We start from the raw sequence: 21,500 nt of genomic DNA on the forward strand, positions 1-21,500 counted from the left end.
AATATCTGCCAACAAATTAATGGTGGTCAACCAAATTTTTCAAAGGAGACTATTATTGATAAAATTGTGGATACTTCAACACCATAAAAGTTAATAGTAATATAATCTGATGTTCAAAGTCAACATATCTAGTGGCCCAACATAAAAACAAAATGTATTGTATCCAGTCCTACATATAAGTTTGTTGGCCCAACTTTCCCCTATACATATGAATGGATAAAGTATATATCATGGTCCCCCACAATGATTATACATAGATTAAAATTGAACTACAAAGTTTATTTACTTTCCAACAATAGTGTTTATTTCATTGACCGTGCATGCATCAATGGAATGGAATAACCTCATCAACAATAGAAGAAGTGCAAAGCCTATGAACTTGTTCAACTCTCCACATAGTTTCTTCTGCATTGCTCTATTTAATTATAGTATCTAGTGTCTTATCTCCATCTTCACTTCCCAATCTTGATTGATCCCATTAACTACTGGAATTTGGATTTTCTTCATGAACTTTTGGTACTTTGTTGCCAGCTCCACTAAAGTATCTGCATTGAAAAATTTATATTTATTTTATTTCACGTGACTAAGTATATTTTATTTCTACTTTCCACAAATGGAATCCAAGTATTAATTCATATGTCTTGGTTTTGCTTATGATGTGTTAAGTATAGAACATATATAATTCACATATAATTATTGGATGTATACGATTGTGAGATGCACACAATTTGATATGTAATCACTATGTACATGCGATGCAAGCCTAAAGTTTTGTGTATATATATATATATATTCTCTCTATTATAGATACCTTTTTGTACATTTTATTGAACACTTTTAAATGTCAAATACCATTTAATGGGTTGAAGAAATAGAACAAAAAAATGAAGTAGAGATGAAAAAACTATTAATGAACATTAATTTATGAATTTAGATTAAAAATGTCTTAATTGTTCCGAGATACATTAAAATTTGTGGAGAGGAATATACTTTAGGGTGTTATATCTTCACGGCATTTAAATTTGTTTCCCTAATAACATTATTGTTATTTTTAAATTATATATATATATATATATATATGTATGTATTTAATAATTTTTTTTTAAATATTAAATATTATAATATTCTCTCTACAAAAATTATGATTTATATTTTCTAAATTTTATTTTTGTATAATAATAACTATTTTATTATCTTAATTATAATAAATATAATTTTCAAATTTATTATTTTATATATATATATATATATATATACACGAAGAGTGTTTTTTATTTTAATAACCCAATTAATTTTTTTTTACCAATATACTCCCTTTTGAAAATTATATACGAAATTCTCTCTTTCATTGACTTAGAAGTAGTCATTTACAAAAGCTTTTAGAAGTAGTCATTTACAAAAGCTTTTTTTCGATGTGTTTTGAAAAGTCATCATTTTAAAAGACGACTTAGACAAAAAAATATAAAAATAAAAAATAAACTTTAAGAAAGTAGTAATTGCAATCTCAGATTTTTTTAAAGAAATCACATTTTCAAATGACAAACTTTAACTAAATAAAAACAAAAAAAAGAAACTTAATATATAGTTTTCAAAAGAGTATTGGTAATTTTTTTTTCAAATTATGATATTAGAAAAAAAAGAACCACACGAAGATGGTGTCGTAAACGGATAAACTTAAATTATAGGAATAGAAACAGTGTGAGGACAAATATTTTTCTTTTTAGTATAGTCTCTTCCGAGAGTAACAAAATGAGTAATTAATAAGAAGAAAAGAAAAAAGAAAGCTGACGATGCTTATTGCTCCCTCTCGACAAAATATAAATAAAGAATTTTCTCTTTCCATCCTATCGATGGTATATAAAATTTTCATTCATTTAATGTCTCTTTTTCATATGAGTTAAACGAGGAGTAATTAATTAATTAATTAAGTTAAACTATTAAATGATTTTTTTGGAGACAAATTTTGAAATGAGATAACAAGAGTAAATGTTACCTTCGGTTCTAATTATAAAAGATATTTTGGAGAAATTTTCTATCTCACTTATAAGACAAAGTTACAATTTTTAAGATATATATATTATAAAAATCAATAATTCTCATTTAAAATATTTGGATTTTTATTATTAATGAGTGTATTTAATATTTAATAATTTTCATAAAGATATATTTAACTTTTAAAAAATATAAAACAATAAATGAGTTCATTGGCTTTGATTTTTTTTAATCTTAAAAAATATGATAATGTTGCATAAAATTCTGCAAGTGTACGGATTTGTCAAATTGTAATAGTATGTAAGATTATCGTATCAACAAAGATTAATTTAACAACTACCAATTTAATCAAAATTTTATATTATTTAGACTAATGAAAATTATTGTTGATTCGCGATAACAAAAATGTAACGATAGCATAAAAGTTAGAATGAAAGTATATAATAACACAACTTTGAATTAATAGAAATTAAACCCAGGGTCATGTATCAATATCTTAAGTTATAGCTTTATATAAATTTTTATTTATATTCTCAACTATCAATCCGTCTTTAAAATTATTAACAAAGTTTCATCATATATTGTTTTTCTTAAATTAATTATTTGATTGATCATACAAAAAATATAATTAAGAGAAATCATAACGAACAAAGAGGTTGAATGATTGAAAGATTACTATCTATGTATACAAGAATTTTAATCTCAGTTATCTTATAGATCTACCAATTAATTGTAGTTGGTCACTAGTCGATTGATTAAGGTATACAAAGATTGGTTATTCCAAAAATTAATGTAAATAAAACAATAGAATGATTTAACTGAGAAAACAAAAATCTAAAATAAAATTAAAATTTAAAACTAAGACATAGTAAAAAGGTATCTTAATCACATGCTTCACTTTAGAAGAGAGCTTAGTTACTCCTTGATGAAGTGAATAATAGGAGTGTTCATCAATTAAAAGAAAAAGAAATAAAATCTTCAAAAGAGTATAATCTGTTGCTCCAAAATTTGAGACACTTTACTTCAGCTCCAATCACTCTTTAGCTTTCAAAAGATTATGTTGAAATTTTAATTTGAATTAAATTAATTTATTTGTTTCCAAATAAAAAATAATTTCAAAATTTAAATTACAATACATAATTAAAGAAGTCTTTTACTTTTTTTTACCAAAGAAATGAGAAATATTTTATATCACGTTTATGTACTCTAATGATTTTTTTTTTCTGAATATTTTTGTCATATAATTGTAATGTTTATACATTTATTTTATTATCAATATTATCATTTATTTAAATTTAAAATATGAATTTAATATATATGGATTATGAGTTTAATTTACATAAGATCTTGATCCAAGATATTTGTGGAGGTGTTTCTGAAACCAACACAACAAAGTGATTTTTGGATGCATAATAATGTGATTTTTGAGTGATTAATTTAATGAATGTGATTTAATATTAACTTTTTATTTAAAGTATTTCTTTTAAATAGTTTAATTTGCATATAGTGACAATATATCATAATTAATTATGCTCATGATTATAAATGTGATTATCATACAACTTAAACTTAAACTCCAATCTAAATAACCCAAAAAACTAAAAGGCCACTCAAAATAAACAAATAGGAAACATATTAGTCCATGCACAAATTGCAAATCATAGAAGTTAAGAGCAAATTAATCTCAAAATCATAATGTATTAATCACAATCTCATGCAGTGATTGCAGAACTTAAAAACTGAACAACAAAGTTTCTTTATTTGGCAACAATAATGTTGAATTCATATTGAGCATGCATGCATCAACGAAATGGAATAACCTCATGAACAAAAGCATGATATTCAGGATCATTAAGCCAAAGCTTAGCAAGATATATAGGAGAAGTGCAAAGTCTATGAACTTGTTCAACATTCCACAAAGTTACTTCTGCACTGCTCCATTTAATCATAATATCCAATGGCTTTTCTCGATCTTCACTTCCAAACCATGATTCATCCCATTGTTTACAAAGCATGTAAGTAAGATAATGCAATGGCTGTCCATACAATAACTTCATTGTTTTGGCTAAACATTGCCAGTTAACTACCACACCATATTGCACACGACCTGTTGGAATTGGAATTTTCTTCATCCTCTTTTGGTATTCACTTGCCAGTTCGACTAAAACATCTACATTACAAAATAGATACTTATCTACTTATTTTATTACACATGATCAATATGTAAGGAAAAACATAAATGCGGGAATTAAAGAAACACAGTCGAACACAATAATATAAGATATAAACTTCAAAAACAGAAGGTAAAAGTACTACGATTATTATCTAATGACAATCAAAGAATAACTCATAAACTTCTTTCAAACATTTTTACCTCAATAGACTATCTAACGCAAATAACTTAACTATATCTCTCTAACACATGAATCAGATACAATTTTAAAGTGATTTTGATTGATGCATCTTATAACGAAGAATTAAAATCTATATACATAGTTTTGACCTCTCTCTTTTTTTACAATGACGTTGAACTATGTGAGATTTTTTTTTAAAAAGAAAATCAATTTCAAGCAAAACCAACAAAATAAGCTATGTGATGCACAATGTTTGCAAATTGATGTGTAAGGCAAAATAATAATAATAATAATAATAATAATAATAATAATAATAATAATAATAATAATAATAATAATAATAATAATTTGTATATAAAGAAATGAACTATCACATCTTATATTGAAATCTAGGTCACCAAGATAGCCTACCTCATACGCCTTTATAACTATATGTGGAGTGAAATACATCATCTCATTTATTGAATTATATTACCATTTTGTTACAATTTTACCCGTTAACAAATTTTCAACATACTAGGCTCTTAATAGTGTAGTTATTACTATACTCTTAGAAAAATATTTTGATGAACCACAACAATATAGTCTCTCGTGAGACTTGTGAGACACATCATACTGCATCATCAAAACTAAAAGAGATGGTACATGATGAACTATCTATAATGGTGGTACATCATATAACTTATCTAATTTTTGGCATTCGAATTTGTCACCGAAACTAATTTCATAAAATCAGCCAAAATAATATAATCTCAAAAATTTGGAGGTTAGGCCTCATATTCAACAAATGAAGTCATGTGAGGTATCATATGCTTACAACTTTTGTTCAATATTTGTTCTAACTCATGTGCTCTATTTTGTTCTAACTCCTTGGAATTGGGGACATTGACATGGTTTTGAATAAACCCAATTTGAAGAAGACAAAAAAACATGTACTTGGTCTTAACTCTTATGTTTTGGAACTCATCATCTTATATAATTGAACTCCAATTCTATTTATCAATAATCAAAATATTTTGACAACATAAAAATCATTAAAAAAAAATAGTAGAGTAATTGAAAACTAATTATCAATTTTCTTAATAAATATTAAATATATAAGTTTTGCTAACCTGGATCTACATGTTCTTTGGACTTGAATTGTTTTGCATCTTCATCTTTTGAATTCTTACCCTCTCCATCTTTTGATGTACGAACATTTTCCAAATCGATCATTGGCCTTTTTCCAGTATTTTTCTTTCTTTGTCCAATCACAACTAAACTTTTAATGTCCTCATCGGACTCAGTTTTAGAATCAGACATCGATATATTATTGTAGTTCAAAGTGTATTTGCATCGATATATTTTGAATTTGCTAATATATTTTTATTTTGGTAAAAAGGATGCTTATATATATGTATATATACTTCCACTTTCATAGTTACGTTTTTTCTACATTTAATTAGTTGAGGAAAACAATAAAAGAAAAATAAGTAAATAAATATGAAGATACCTATTAATCAGCATTAACTTGTAAATTTATATTAAATATTGCATATAAGCTGTCAAAATAAAAATATTTAATTATTATTTTCTCAATTAATTTATATCTACTTTTAGTTATTTTTTGTAGTCTCTCTTATCCCTAAGTAAGAAAATGAGTAATTTATAAAAAGAAAAGGATGAAAGTAATTTTTTAATGTGATTTGATTGAATGAACGCTTATAAAAGTTTATATTGTCTGAATATATATAATAATTAATATTTTGACAAAAGAAACATACTAATTAACTATTTAGATTTTTATTTTATTTTTTCTGCTGTATTGATTTAATTTTAATTTCAAAATAATTTCTTCAATTGACTATTTAATTATTATTTATAAGTTTATTTAAATATATAAATTTTATAAATAACACAAAACTTGATAAATGCATGACTTGGTCAACGTGGAGACAATACATTAGTTACTTTTTTGTGTTTGTTTGAAATAGTGTAGTGCTGAAATTGATGAACACTAATTATGTAGAAGAGAAGTTTTATGTGGGTTGGAATCATCACTTAAAATATCAAATATTCCTACAAGTTTTACAATATAAATTGTACTTAATGGACTACAATAAAATATGTAAATCAAATATAATTACTTCTTTTTAGTAATCGAATTCAACAAAATTTTCAAAATAATAATAATAATTCGAAATCAACTTGTTCAAATCTTATAGAACCCCTAGAAACAACAAACAAATAAGGATATAATATGTGGAAATTTTGTGTAAGTATCTGTGTTAGAGTAGTGTGAATTTTTGAATTTAAACTTGGAATCTTAGAGTTGTATGAATTTATGATGTTATTTACTTTAATAGACTAAAATAATAATAAGTAGAAATGGTAACTGTTATATAAAAAAATATTATAATAATTTTAAAAAAATTAATTTATATACATTTTCAAAATAAAAGTTATTGTCATTGTCATTCAACCATAATTATAAAATCATTTAAATTTTTAACATTTTTTTTCTATAAAAAAAAGTTATACAAAATCACAACTTTTTTTAAGGTTAAATAAGTCTTTTGTCTCTGTAAAAAAAATCACATGTTTTAGTCCCTGCAAAATTATTCTCCGAGTAGTTTTGGTTTTTACTGAAATAAAATATACTTCAACTTTTAAATTTTTAAATAATTTTTTCCAAGAATATATAGAACATTTATTAAAAGTTCATTCGAACAAATATATATACTTTTTTTAACTTATGATGAATTAAATATGAATTTTTAAATATCATTTGTTCAAGATGATAAAATTTAAAATGCGGACTTAAAAATCAACTTTATAGCACATTTTTTGTGGAGATTTTTATAGTATTGTAAACATGTATGCAAATCATTTAATTAAAAACACATGTTGATGCTCTGAAAGAGACTAAAACTGTTTATATAATAATTTTATAGGGACTAAAATATGTATTTTTTTACTAGACGAAAATCAAAATTTTATAGGAATGAAAAACTTATTTAATACTTTTTAACCATAATTAAATATTTCTAAATTCACGCATATGAGTTATTGTGATTTGTGGACCATGTAAGTTTTTTACTTTAACAATTTACGATAATTTATCTATTAAATTAAGTTCATACAATCTATTATATCCTGAAATCTGGTCTTAGTATATCTAGTATTTAATTTATATTCTTTTCCAAATTAAAGATATTTAATTATTATTTTAATAGCTGTAAATTTTTTTAAAATGCTTTACACAGAGAGTATGTAACCATAAATATTTACCTACTTGCATTTTATCCAAAAACAATCATTTTCCTTTTCAAGCTATACATACTTTCTAAACAATAAATTACTCAATGGTTCAAAGTCTTCTTTTTATATGATTCAAATTGTTTATAAAATTTGGATAACATGTTGTTTTCCTTGTGAAGACATAAAATACATTATTTATTTTCTTATAGAATTTAATATTTCGCCTTTCTCAAAAATGGAAAGTGTGTAACCTCAATGTTTTTTTACTTATTAGCATTTTACCCAAGAACAATCATTTTCCTTGTCAAAACTATCTTATATATAATTATATGCTAATAAGTAATTTTTTTAATTAAATGCTTATACTAGAACTTATTAAATGCTTTTATTAAGCATTTGTTTAATTAAATGCTTATACTAGAAGTTATTTGATAAATTCCTTACACATTAAGTTAAAAATATATAATTTGCGTATTGCAGTGATCATACCGAACTTAAAATTGAACAACAAAATTTCTTTATTTGCCAACACTATGTTTAATTCATTGAGCAAGCATCCATTCATGCATCAATGCAATTGAATAACCTCATCAACAAAAGCACAATATTTAGGATCATAAGCCAAAGTTTAGCAAAATGAATATAGATGAAGTGCAAAACCTATAAACTTCTTCAATTCTTCGACATTCTACAAAGTTACTTCTACATTACTCCATGTAATTATAGTATTCAATGTCTTCTCTCTATATTCACTTTCAAATCTTGATTGATGTCATTGCTTATAAATCATGTAAATAAGATAATGAAATGGTTTCCATACAATGTCTTCAATGTTTTGGCTAAACATTACAAGTTAACAACCACACCATATTGCAACGACCTATTGGAATCTTTTGCATGAACTTTTGGTATTCTATTGTCAGCTCCACTAAAGCATAAATATATATTTATTTTGTTACACGTGACAAGTAAGCTATAAGTATGTGAGTTCTTAATTATTGTTCCTACCAAAAGAATCCATCCAAGAATGTCTATGCTTTATTTTTGTTTATCATGTGTTAATTTTTTCCCCTTAATAAATTTTCTATTTCTAATTATAGTTATTAATGCCATGATATGTACCATAGATATTCTAAATGTTGGGCATATTTTCATTTTATTCGATAATTAAAATTATATTATATTTTATTTTTCTAGACCAAACCAAAACTTTGATATTACTTGTTAAAAAAAAATTAGAGAAACAATCAAATACGAGAGAAATTATCGTCATGGTATGTATGTATAATATATATTCTTTCTCAAATTCATCACGACTTCCAATACAACTTCAATCTCCAAAGTAAATATTTAAATTATATTTCACAATTCTATAACGTAAGAGTATAAGATAAAAGAAGATAATCATATATAAATTTGAAATGTTATAAAGAGCATGAAACTTCGTATAATCTAAAACATTGGAATAAGATAGCAAAGGGAGTTGAGAGCCATGTTCAATAGATATACATGTATTTTGATCATGAAAAGGAAACATACCCTTTTACTCCATGTGTATGTTCTAACACAATATATTTTCTAGATCTAGATTGAAATTCTTGATCCATGAGTAGATAGAGTTGAAGCAAAGTATAAAGAACCAAAGACTTTCAAATGAGAAAGAGTAAGTTCCTTCTTATACAATAGAAAGTAAGGAGTCGATTTTTTTTTTTTTTTTTTAATTTGAAAGATATTAACAACATGAGTAACAAAATTAAAAAAAAAAAAAGAAGAAGAAGAGGTAAATGTGCTTGAAATAAAATCCTTTTAGTAATGTTTAAAATATGTTGATTTTTTTTCTCTTTCAACCACCCCGTTAGGAAGTTTTACTAAGATTGGTTTAATAGAATTATAATTTGAATAAGATTCAAAGAATTAGTAAAGTGATAAGGGGCACCTAAATCTAATATCCAAATATATGAAAAAGTACTTTGTTAAGTATGATGGTTGCTAAATAGATTAGATACTTGTTTAAAGCCAATAACCCTTGATCATAGCTTTTTGAGAGTGATAAAATAGGTCATAATGATAAGGGTATTTAGAATCTATTTATAACTCTTATCAAAACCTTTATTTTAAGAGTTCTGAACTCAAAATTGAAGTCACTACAAATCGAAGTCAAATTTCCTTGCAAAATCAAGTTTTTGGAAGAGAAGCAGTGTAATTTGAGAAACATTCTTTAAACAAAGTATGAGATTTAAGTTCTTATTTCCTATAACCTTTTTGTTGCACATTTATATCAATTGGACATACTAATATACATACTTGAATTGTATATATAATCAAATAGCAATGGTAATTACAAGAAATGAGCTTCAAACTGTGTTCCTTTTAAAATTTTAATTTTTACGTTTAATTTAAATTAACTCAAGATTGATCTTGATTGAAACATAATGTCTAAAATATTTTGAATATATTAGAAGTAAATAAAACAAATTAGTTCATATTGAAGTGTGATATGTGTGTGCAAATAATTAAAGATAAGAGATAGAAATATCACCCAAAAAAATATATTGGTTAATCCAATTGGAGCTAGTCCAGTCCTCACAACCGTGAGATTTTTACTATATGCTTCAAAATCAAAATGTTCTCCTTCACACATTTTCTCTTGATCACACCTTGATCAATTACAATCTTCACCTTTCAACCTAGAAAGGATTTTTACAGTCACTTTTTAACCTTGAAATGATTTTTACGAACACACTCAATTTAGCATAAAAGATAGATTTGAGTTACAAATAATGTGTATGATAAAAATGTTTGAGATCTTGAAACTTCTCAACACTTGTTGGAGATAAATAAAAACAAACCTAATAAATGATGATCCACATATATAGTGAAGAGAACTAGAGTTTGCTTGAAGAGTTTTTGACTTGTTCTTACTTGAAAAAGAGTTGATAGATTTGTAAATTGAACTCTTGCCTTCATCTTTCAATTGATCTTCAATTTATATATGATGAGATGATTTAAATATTCAATTTAAACTTAATATATTTGTTAGACACATTAGTCAAGTGTTAGATATGTTTTAAAACAATTAAACACATGTTTATATTGTTATCTTGAATGTTCTTGACAAACACATAATGTTCTTGCTTTTTGGTATGATGGAAAACGTGAATGAGTGAGTGAATGGACCATGAAATGTCAGTTGGTACTGTTCTAAATCAGAATTATGTAGAACTTTATGAAGAATAATATAAATACAATGTACTTGCATCCTTGCTCACAACTCATCAATCTAGAGATCAATTTGGTCATCAATCGAGAGGATGTTTTCCTCCTTTGGTCATTAGGCTCGAGTTCTTTTGAGCAGTCTTGATACTCTTTAACTTGTGATTTGGACTGTAGAAAATGATATATTTTCGTTTCGTCTTTAAAAGAGAATAACAATAATGTTTTTATTTTATAAAACTAGAACGTTCTTGGTTTTATGTTGTATGGAAAACATGGATGAGTGATTGAAAAAATATTTAGGTGTCAGTCTTTTGTCTTAGAGACGTGATGAGCTTTCTGCAAAAAGTGCAGCAGTAATGCCCTTTCATCCTTGTTGTCATTTCACACAGCTTGTCAATCTGAAGATGATCTGTTTATTGATCTTGATGTTGTATGCTTCGTTGGGCTTTTAGCTAGACTTTGGGGCTTGAGTATTGTTTTGAGTAGTTTTGATGTTCGTTTATATTAAGTTATGGACTGTAAGGAATGATTCATTTTACTCATGTCCTTAAAACGAACTAACGATAATGATATTTACAAAACAAAATGATCTTGTTATAAACCAAAATGATCATTTGATAAACTAGAATGATCATTTGATAAACAAGAATGATCATTTGATAAACAAGAATGATCTTTTAATAAACCAAAATGATCTTTTGATAAACCAGAATTATCTTGATAAATTTGTCATAAATTTAAAGATTAATCTACAGAACATTCTAAATTTTTATTTTTGCAAGTAGGTATTCAAATCTTGACATTTAATTGCTCATTAAATGTTGAAAAATTCATGTGTTAAATGCTAACTAATTTACTACATGTTGTCCTTCCAAAAAGTTTCTTATTGTCAATTGTTCTTTAATATAGCAACCAAAACATTCTCGTGAATGTTGTTCCATCATCCTTTTGTTGAAGCAATACTTCCTACAATTTATCTTGGTGTTGATCATGTTGTGTCTTGTCCATAAAGTATCACTTAGATACTTTAGTATAAGTATGAATGTATTGGACACTTTCTTCATGAATGGTTGATATATGATGTATTTCTTTTGAGATTCTTTCATTATTGAGTAGATACTTATGCACTTGTTGATGTGAATGGTTTCTTGATTGTCTACTTACGCAATTCATATTCCTTAAATAAAACTCAAGTTCAATCATTAGTAAATCACCATTCATAAAACTTAATATTTATTTCATAAGTTTTGTTGTTATTAAAATATATATTAAAAAGATTTTTACCTCAACATATTATTGTACTTATATATTAAATTATTTAAATTTAGAAAATAATTCCCGATGAATATTTTAAAAAAAAAATTGTATTGATACATTGACATAGTTATGATTTGGACCATCTAAAAATTGGGACAAAAAGAAAGGGGAGAAGTTGATTGAAAGTGCATCGAGCAGACAAAGGAGAAAAGAAAAAGTTGAGAATTACATTCAATTTTCATATGAGTTTTATAAGAGTTAAAGTTGAGAATCACATTCAACTTTGGTATGAGTTTTATAAGAGCTAGACACTCTTTTTATAGTGATGGAAGTTATCTCATATGTATATAATATCCAATATGAGACTTTAGTGTTTATCCTATTGAAAACTAAGTGGAAATTTATTTAAATTTACACATTAAGATAACCTCTATGTTGCAAAAGTAACTATCATGAATAGTAGAAATCATACTGCAACAAATTTAGTTTTATATACTTTTTTATATCCATGAATTATTGTCGTTGTAGATTCTTTTTAAATTTTTTTTATAAGTAAAGATATTTAATTAGTATAATAATTAACAATTACTGTATAAAAAATATTATATTAACTGTAATTTAATGTTTGAAATATACTTAACTTACACTTGTGGTAAGTATGTAATCATAAATATTTAATAGTACATGTTAATTTATTTAAATTTTACCTAAGAATAACAAATTTTCCTTGACATGCTATATATGCAAAATTACCCCCAATCATTCAAATTTAAAACTCTTCTTTTTAAATGATATATAATAATGTTGTTTATTTTTTATTTTTTATTTTTTAAACTGAAATGCATTTCATTAAACTATAAAGTCCATAAAGGATTTGGGGTACAATGTATTCTGGCCTTCTTACGATTCAGACCTCATTGTACAAATTGGGCCATTAAATGATCAGCCTTATTACTATTCCTACCTATCATCCTAAAGTTACAAAAAGAAAAAGAAAGTCTTTAGTCATTTTTTATCAAATCCAACACTCAAACAAATCAATTAGATTTGAGTTAGGTTGAACTCTCGACCTCTGAGTTTTACGTCAAATCCAAACCGAACCATTATGAACAGATTAAATTAGATTCGCAAATTATTAAAAAAACAAAAATTAATTAAATTTAAATACTTCAACATTTCAAAAGTAATAAAACTATATCACAATATATTATTTAATATTTAAAATAAATCCACGAACATAATAAAACACTTTAATAAATTAAATTAGCAAGATATTATTTGTTGTCATTGTTTTTCATCTTGTGAGGTCATAAGATTTTTTTTTTTTGAGAGAATGATTACTTTGTACCTTCTCATATTCAAAAGGTGGATACTTTTTGTTTTATAAATTAAGATTAAATGTATTTTTAATTCATATAAATTATTTTTAAAAAAAATTAGTCTTTATAATTTATTTTTTCAACTTTTATTCCTCACAATATTCCTATGAACAATTTTAGTCTTAATTGACTGTAGTTCTATAGTTCAATTTAGTAATGTCAACTTAATTAGGATGAATAATCTCTTATGCGTCAGGTTGTCTTTTGCTTTTAAAAATTAAATATCTCTTTCTTTTTTCATTACTTTCTCACCAATCATCTTTCATCTTTCTCTCATCTAAATTTCTTTTTCAAATTTAAACTTTTCTCTTGTGTCATTACTTTCTCTTTCATCCACTATGAATTTAAGAATACAATGTACATGTGAAAATCTGAATTTTTCCTCACTTCAATTTATACTATCAATTTATTTGAGGATGAATATCTACTATCAATTTAATATATCAAAGATTAAAACTGTTTATAAAATAATTTCGCATAAATTAAAAAATATAATTTTTTATTAGGCTAAAAACAAAAATTTAATATTTTTTACGGTAGATTTTTTTTTTTGTTTACATAAGTTCCCTCCACTTAATTTCCTTCACTTAAAGATAATCTTCCAGCCAAAAAATTGAATATAAATTTACTATGTTGTGTAAGAATAACCTATTATGTTAGATCCAAAATTTATTTAACTCAAAAAATTATAAATTTACTATGTTGTGTAAGTATAACCTATTATGTTAGATCCAAACTTTATTTAACTAAAAAAATTTAGTCCACTTCTCATAAAAAAAAAAATCTAGTTCACTGCATGTCCTTGGAGTAAAGATGAAGCATTTACTAAAAAAACAACAAAATACAAGAATTGAACATGAACGTGCTCCTCTCAACGAAGCAGAGAGTTCTACGCCATGGCCATGTGAGATATGTCTCGTTTCTTGTGCTTCAGATTCACAATATATATACATATAAAATTATATTATGTGATATTATTAATATTATACCGTTAAATAGCATTTTAATTGATATAAATTATACAAAATTTATTGTTGGTTTGAAAGTTTATATTATATAGATTATTTATGTAAAATTTTCTACACATGGATCGGTGTTTTAAACTCATAATAATTAACATTGTTTGATAAAAACACTTAAAACATTAATTTTAATGTATCTCAATAATATTTTAAATAATTTTATATTTTTGTATAATTATACACAGATTATAAATAATTTTATATAAACTTTCAATTAAACAGTAATTTTAAAAAAATGATATTGATTAAAACATTATGGAGTGGTGTACACACACCTATCTTTAAAAAAAGACTATGTTAAATAAATTATACTTAAAAATACTTAGTCTGAAAAATAAAGAAAAATAAGTGAATGTATCTTCGTAACTTATAGCATTTGCTAAAATACACGTGTTATTTTTTTAAGAAAAAGTATGTTAATAAGAAATAACTAAATTATTATTGAATACACACAAAGGTTTATGTTGCTAAAATAATCTTTTACAAAATATATTCTAGCATTCTCCATGTATAAATATATATTAACATGTTTTGCCTCTTAATCTCTTCCTCTCTGTATCCAGTAAGATATTCCAAAATCTGTCCCTTCTTATTATTGTTCCTTTTATTCACAACTTGTTGTATATGTGCATGTGTGTATGTTTATTTCTAATTTTAATATTCATGAATAAGCTACATTTGAATCTACGATTAGTAATTATCCTTTCTGTCACTCACACACATTTTGCAAACGTTTCTTTCAATAAAATATAGCATGCTATTTGTTTCTTCCACTAATCAATGCTCATAATGAAAAGTTGAAAACTCCACTTAGATGAAAATTTTCATTTCATAGCATATCAAAGTTCTAGAACTTACATGCTATTAAATGTTTTATTTTGAAGTCCAATTCATTAATTATTCACCCTAAATACACACTTTCCACCAAAATACATAAGCTGTGAAAATGGATGGTGGATTTGTATAGGATGTTATGCTTCAAAAGATTCTTCATAAGCCAAAAGAATGGGGTGCACTTACTCTGTGTATAGGAAGAAGAAATCAACCATTCATGAAGTGGTGGTTTTAACTCCATCAATAAGAATTCCAGTGCAATCTGATCTTCAAAGAGTGCTTAAAGGATTTATTCCAAGTGATCTTGCTGATAAATTGTCTTCTCTTAGAAACCAGATTTTGTTGGTAGCACAAGATACTGGTTTGTTCATTTCAATTCTATTCTTTTTACCTGTATTCTCAAATATCATGATGTATTGTTTTTTTAAAGCAAAATTGGAAGCGCTTAGTCATCATTATGATTAAATTATGTTCGCCTCGCAAAGTATCTTGATGATTTAGTGTATGTTTGAATTCAATTTTGGATATACTTGATTTTGGTTGTCTCTGTAATTGATTCTAATTTGAATTTAGAACTTAGAGTCTCATCCTCCATAGTTGTTTTTTAACCTCAATTTAACGTCAATATATCTAAACATAAATCACTTTACTTTTAACTCACTTTTAAAAAAAATTGATTTTACAAAATCAATTTTCGTCACCACATAATCATATGATCATATCTACTTCTTCAACTAGTAATTAAAGATGTTTTACTGGTCTAAAAAATTTGCATATTTGTTTGTGCACTTGTGCAGATGGATCAGCTATAGCTGAATTACGGCGAGCTTTGAATGAATACTTGTCTGTTCTCATTGGACTTACTAAGAAAGGTTCATAATTTCTCCAAAAAATAATAATTTATTTTCTCTATACTCTCTCCATCTCTAAACTGGGTTATAAATTTTGTTTGTTGCAGAGTATGGTCTTGAGGGATTAATAGAATTCAAGTGGAAGAATCTTGAAGATGGAAGACAAGTATGTCTACTGCAATAACATTCTTAATTGTTTCATTTTTCATCATTGATTTTGGAGTTTGTTTACCATGTTAAAGTATAATTTTGCAGGATAGTTGCATACCAAATGTGTGGTTTGAGGTGTTATCTTCTGTTCACTTTATGGCTATGTTGACACTATCTGAGGCTGATTCTTTGATGATTCCAAAGGACCACTCAGGCTCTGGATTCAGGACTGTATCTTCAGGTTTTGGGACAATATATATAAGCTTTTTAAGCATTTAGATACTTTATTAGTGCAACAAGAAATCATTTTAAAGGCGAGTTTGATACCTAACACAAACACAACACCAACATATATAGTTACATTTAGTGTCTTTGTCAGTGTCTCATAGGATCTTATTAAAGGATCCACAAGTTGAACAATCAATAATATGTGATAGTTCAAATTTTGTACTATCAGATAACAAGAGGGAAGCAATTGATTTGTTACTCAAAGCATCAGGATACCTGGAATTCTGTGTTAGGCAAATTCTTACTCAGATACCAGCTGAAACCAAGTATATATAAGTCTCTATAAAATTTGTTTGAAATCAGCATTGAACATCCACCCTATTAGAGTATTAAGCAATTTACATTCAAACAATATGCAGGAAAATTTTGCCACATGACTTGCAGGAGGGTGTATTGGAGGCTATAGCTATTCAAGCATTAGGCCAGGTACTTGTTGATCAATCTCTAGAATCTAGATTTATTAATGAAAGAAGTTTAAGTCTTAGTCTATTTGTTTAATGATATAATTTTTTTAGTCAAATTATGCCAAATTAGTAGCATTTTACAGCTTGTCTTGATGACTTTTTAGGGAACTGAGATTCAGCTTGGTCTTGCTGTGGAGAGTCAGAAGGCAACTTTGTCTGTGAAGAGGAGATTGGCATGTGAACAGCTGATTTACTTCAGCCAGGTCATTATTTTTTTTAATCCTTTGAATGTCTACTCATCACTACTAATTTAAAAGACTTACTGCAAGGTTAAAACATTAATTTTTTAGTGGAAAGAATTGATTTGACGAACAATTTCTAGCTTTTACATTAAGAGAAATTGAATCTGAGTGTGGAGCCTATAAAATTATTTACATTTATACATCAAAACTGATTCTAAGTTTGCTGCTTGATTCAAAATCAATTCTATCAAAATCTAAAATAGACAGTTCTAATAACTTTATATCTGCAATCCATTTTTTCTAAACTAAGTAGTTAGAGCTTATTTAGTTGAATCTGGTGCTCACATTAGAAGTGTTTCTGACTTTTATGAGCAGGCTTATCACTGCTTATCAGGATGTGACTTCAACCAAGGGCATGGAAAGAAGCATCTCAGGTTCATTAAATGGAAGTTCCTTGAAGCCAAGGTTAGTAATGCTGTTCAGATTGGTTAAATAATATGAATGATCTAATCTCAGATCATTTTTTCTATAATGTTGGCAGGCTGCAGCTTACTACTACCATGGTCTGATCCTCGACAAGGGTAGCGAACCGAGCGGTCACATTGTCGCAGTGTCTTGTTTTCTTGCTGCAGAAGAACTTCTGGCAGAAAGCAAGAAGGCCTGCTTGAGCTTTAGTCTTGCAGCTCCAGTGACCAGGTTGGTTTAGATCTTTTGGTTTTGTCTTAAGATGTTTCTATAGCACATTACTGTATCTTACAATTAGGCTATGTTGGATAAATACTTTAATTAAGTGTTTACACCAGCGTTTATTACATAAATACTTATAGATAAACTATTTTTATAATAAAAATAAAAGATGAAATAAAGTTAAAGTATTTTCTTATAAATTATAAGTTGTTTACAATAACTATCCTATAAAGTTTATAAAAATAAGTTGAAAATAGTTTATAGATACGCCATTAACTATTTCTATAAAACTCTTCCTAACAATTTCATAAATATTTATGCTAATAAATAAACACAAATAAGGCAATCCAAACAAACCTTTGAAATGTTACTTTTGCAATCGCACATGTTGCATTGGTTTCTAAACTTATTCTAAAACAACTATATATATATATATATATATATATATATACTTAAAAAAAAACATTAACCATATTGCTATAGGGATAAAGCAACTATAATATTATACTAATGTTTATATCTAACTTTTGTGAAGGGCTCCTCCACTCTGGGGTGTTATGAAACTTCTAAGTCAGAAAATTCCCGAAGTTGCATCAAGGAAGTACCAAATGCATGGATACCTTTTGGAGCAAGAAAAGTAAGGAGCTCTTTCCTTTTCTCCAACTCTGTGATTAGCTAATTTGATGCTCCATCTTATAACCTATGTACCACCGACACTTCAAATTAAAGACATGTGTCAGATATGACACATGTTATAATCAATTACTTCTATTTTTTCAAATAATCATGGATATCTGTGTCATCAGTATGTATCTTTTATATGTAACTAATTTATTTTCTTGAAATATAATATGATTATGCCAAATTGAAATTTTTCTAATGATGCAGGGGTCTCGAAGCGTTGCCAGACCTACCTGAGTTTCAATTATCATTATGTCCAGATGACTATGAACTGCCTGAAATTGATCCAGCTTGGGATAGTAAAAACTGGGAAAGTTTAGGACAACCATTGAAAGAGCATCTTAGAGATAGTGATGATGAGAATTCAACTGATAGATGCACTTAATATGGTTTTTTTTTTTCCTTCTTTGTGTAGTTTCATACTCTATTTGAAATGGAAATATTAAACAAAAATGAATTTAAAAAAGTGTATGTATTTGGTTTTAATACACTATTTTAAATCCATTTTTAGTTATTTCATTGTGAAGGGAGTATCTCCTTGATTATAAGACTCTTATACAAGCAATTATTACCATAGAATTAATGTGGTCATTATTCCATATAATAGTAAGAGAAAAAGATTTATCAATTAAAACCAGATGATGCTTTTAAATATGCGAGTGCTTTTTGTTGTTTAATTTTTCTAACTATATTAATTATTTATTTAGTAACATACTTTAAAAAAAAAGTAATAACATATATTTAATTATGTTACATATTTTTCTTAATATATAATAAATACTACAATAAAAATATAAATTAATTATTTTTCTTTAAGAATAATTTAGTAAAACAATTTAAATTACCAATAAATTTTATACAACAATAATTTTTTTTTTAATTTTTGTAATTTATTTAACATAATCTTATATGTAGAGAAGGTAATATAATTGTCTTTGTAAGTTTATTTATTATAATATCTAAAAATAAATTTTTAAATTCTATTTTCGACAACTCACTTTTATTTAGGCAAAATACTCTAATATTTGTCAACTCACAACAATTCTCATGTGACATTTTCTAATGCACACTAACATTTTAAGATTTGGTGTAACTAACATCTTCTAAACTCACAACAATTCTCAAGTGGCATAGCAATTTGGTGTAACTAATATTTTAATTATATAAAAAATATTTATTATTTAAAATTTTTAAACTTTAAGAAATTTCTACAACGACGTAAAAATCATATCTTAGAAAACATCATGATAACTCTGACGAAACTACCATCATTATGTTAAATGATGCAAGAAAACATCAGGATAATCCTGACGAAACTATCATCATTATGTTAAGTGATGCAATTTATATTTAGTTGTCAGGATATTTCATTTCTTGCGAAACTATTTCAATATTTTGAATGTTATTATAAACATTATTTTGAACAAACTAAATTCACAAATAGATATTATAATAAACTACAAAAAACATAATATCATTTAGTGTATATTTAGATTAACGGTGAAGTTGACAAGTTTTGTCTAGGTTTGTATAATAAATTTATTTCATTATTAGGAGTTCTTCTTTTCCTTTAAAGTTAGAAAAGTAAATCACAAGAAGTCATCTAGTTTTCCGTGAACGAGACTTCAAATCACAGTGTATTTGGGTAAAAATAGGATGGCATATCTGACAAATTAAAAAATATTTAAAAAATAAAAATTCAACCGTTTATTCTTAATCATGTATTTACACGAATGAAAGTTATTAAAATTCCGTCAGTTGTACAGACATCTAGTCAGTCGGTTCAAATTTGAAGAAAAATTATTATTTTAAATTTTAATCTTTAAATATAAATTATTTTACGTTAATCTAACACTTAAAAAACATTTGATAATAAAGTTGCAATACAAGTATTCCATACACGTTATACAATTTTAATTTTAATTTATCATTCAATAACTTGTATAAAACAAAACAAATTATTTTTAATTCCATTATATATACATAAAAGTTTTATCTTATGTGTTTCAATCATTCTCTTATATTTAGTTTAAATAATTATAAAGCAATATAAAAATTTGATACATAAATACTTCAATTAATAACTATATAAGAGGAGGTGAGTTTCTCTCATAACATTTTTTTTATATATTAAAAAAGTACAAATCATAATTCATGTTTGCGATGGACTGACAATATAAAATATTTTTACATTATTAATACAACTTCTTTAAATATAAAGACAAAATCAATATATATATAATTATTAAAATATTTTTAAAAACAACGCATTTTTTAATAAATTAATATTAACATAAGGTTGATAATTGATAATAATTTAATTTAAATATTAGTCAATCTATTTTAAAATTACGTGAAACTATATTTAAAATAAATAAATATCATATATATTAATTTAGTTTAACTTGTATTTAAACTAATTTAATTAATTTGGCGAAATTATCGCAGATAATTTAGTTTGATTTTTATATCTCTAAATAAAATTTATAGTTCAGATATTTAGAATTTAAATTGAAAATTTTATTTTATTATATTTTATTTTATAACTACAATAGTTACTTTTGTAATTTGTTACTAATCCATAAAATATATTAAATATTTGCTTACTGATTTATAACTCAATCCAATGTCTCTTACCAAACAACATTATTTACTATTTTTGTAAAAAATGATTAGATATTTTGGGGTGGTTGTTGCCGAAACTGTATTGTAATTAATGAATGATTAGGATTTCTTCTTTTCAGTTAGAAAATGAAATCTCAGAAAAGTAGTCTGAGTTTGCTGCAAGTAAGACTTCAAATCACATTGTATTTGTATAAAGATGGGACGGCGTATTTGACAAATTACAAAAATATCCAAAAAATAAAAAATCTCAATCGCTTATTCTTAGACATGAATTTTGA

The 21,500-nt window shown here is 25.5% G+C and overlaps 1 protein-coding gene across 1 annotated transcript; it reads left to right on the forward strand.

Annotated features, from left to right (window-relative positions):
* Positions 1-15,137: 15,137 nt before the first annotated feature.
* LOC101499140 (uncharacterized) lies at positions 15,138-19,176 on the forward strand. Its single transcript, XM_004492930.4, has 11 exons — positions 15,138-15,655; positions 16,092-16,166; positions 16,253-16,311; positions 16,401-16,536; positions 16,753-16,849; positions 16,943-17,009; positions 17,152-17,250; positions 17,605-17,694; positions 17,771-17,925; positions 18,452-18,553; positions 18,805-19,176. Exons 1-11 carry the CDS (start codon positions 15,466-15,468, stop codon positions 18,980-18,982), a joined length of 1,248 nt encoding a protein of 415 aa, XP_004492987.1. The 5' UTR covers positions 15,138-15,465; the 3' UTR covers positions 18,983-19,176.
* Positions 19,177-21,500: the final 2,324 nt, after the last annotated feature.

The sequence above is a fragment of the Cicer arietinum genome, chromosome 3, assembly GCF_000331145.2.
Source record: "Cicer arietinum cultivar CDC Frontier isolate Library 1 chromosome 3, Cicar.CDCFrontier_v2.0, whole genome shotgun sequence".
NCBI classification, from domain to species: domain Eukaryota; kingdom Viridiplantae; phylum Streptophyta; class Magnoliopsida; order Fabales; family Fabaceae; genus Cicer; species Cicer arietinum.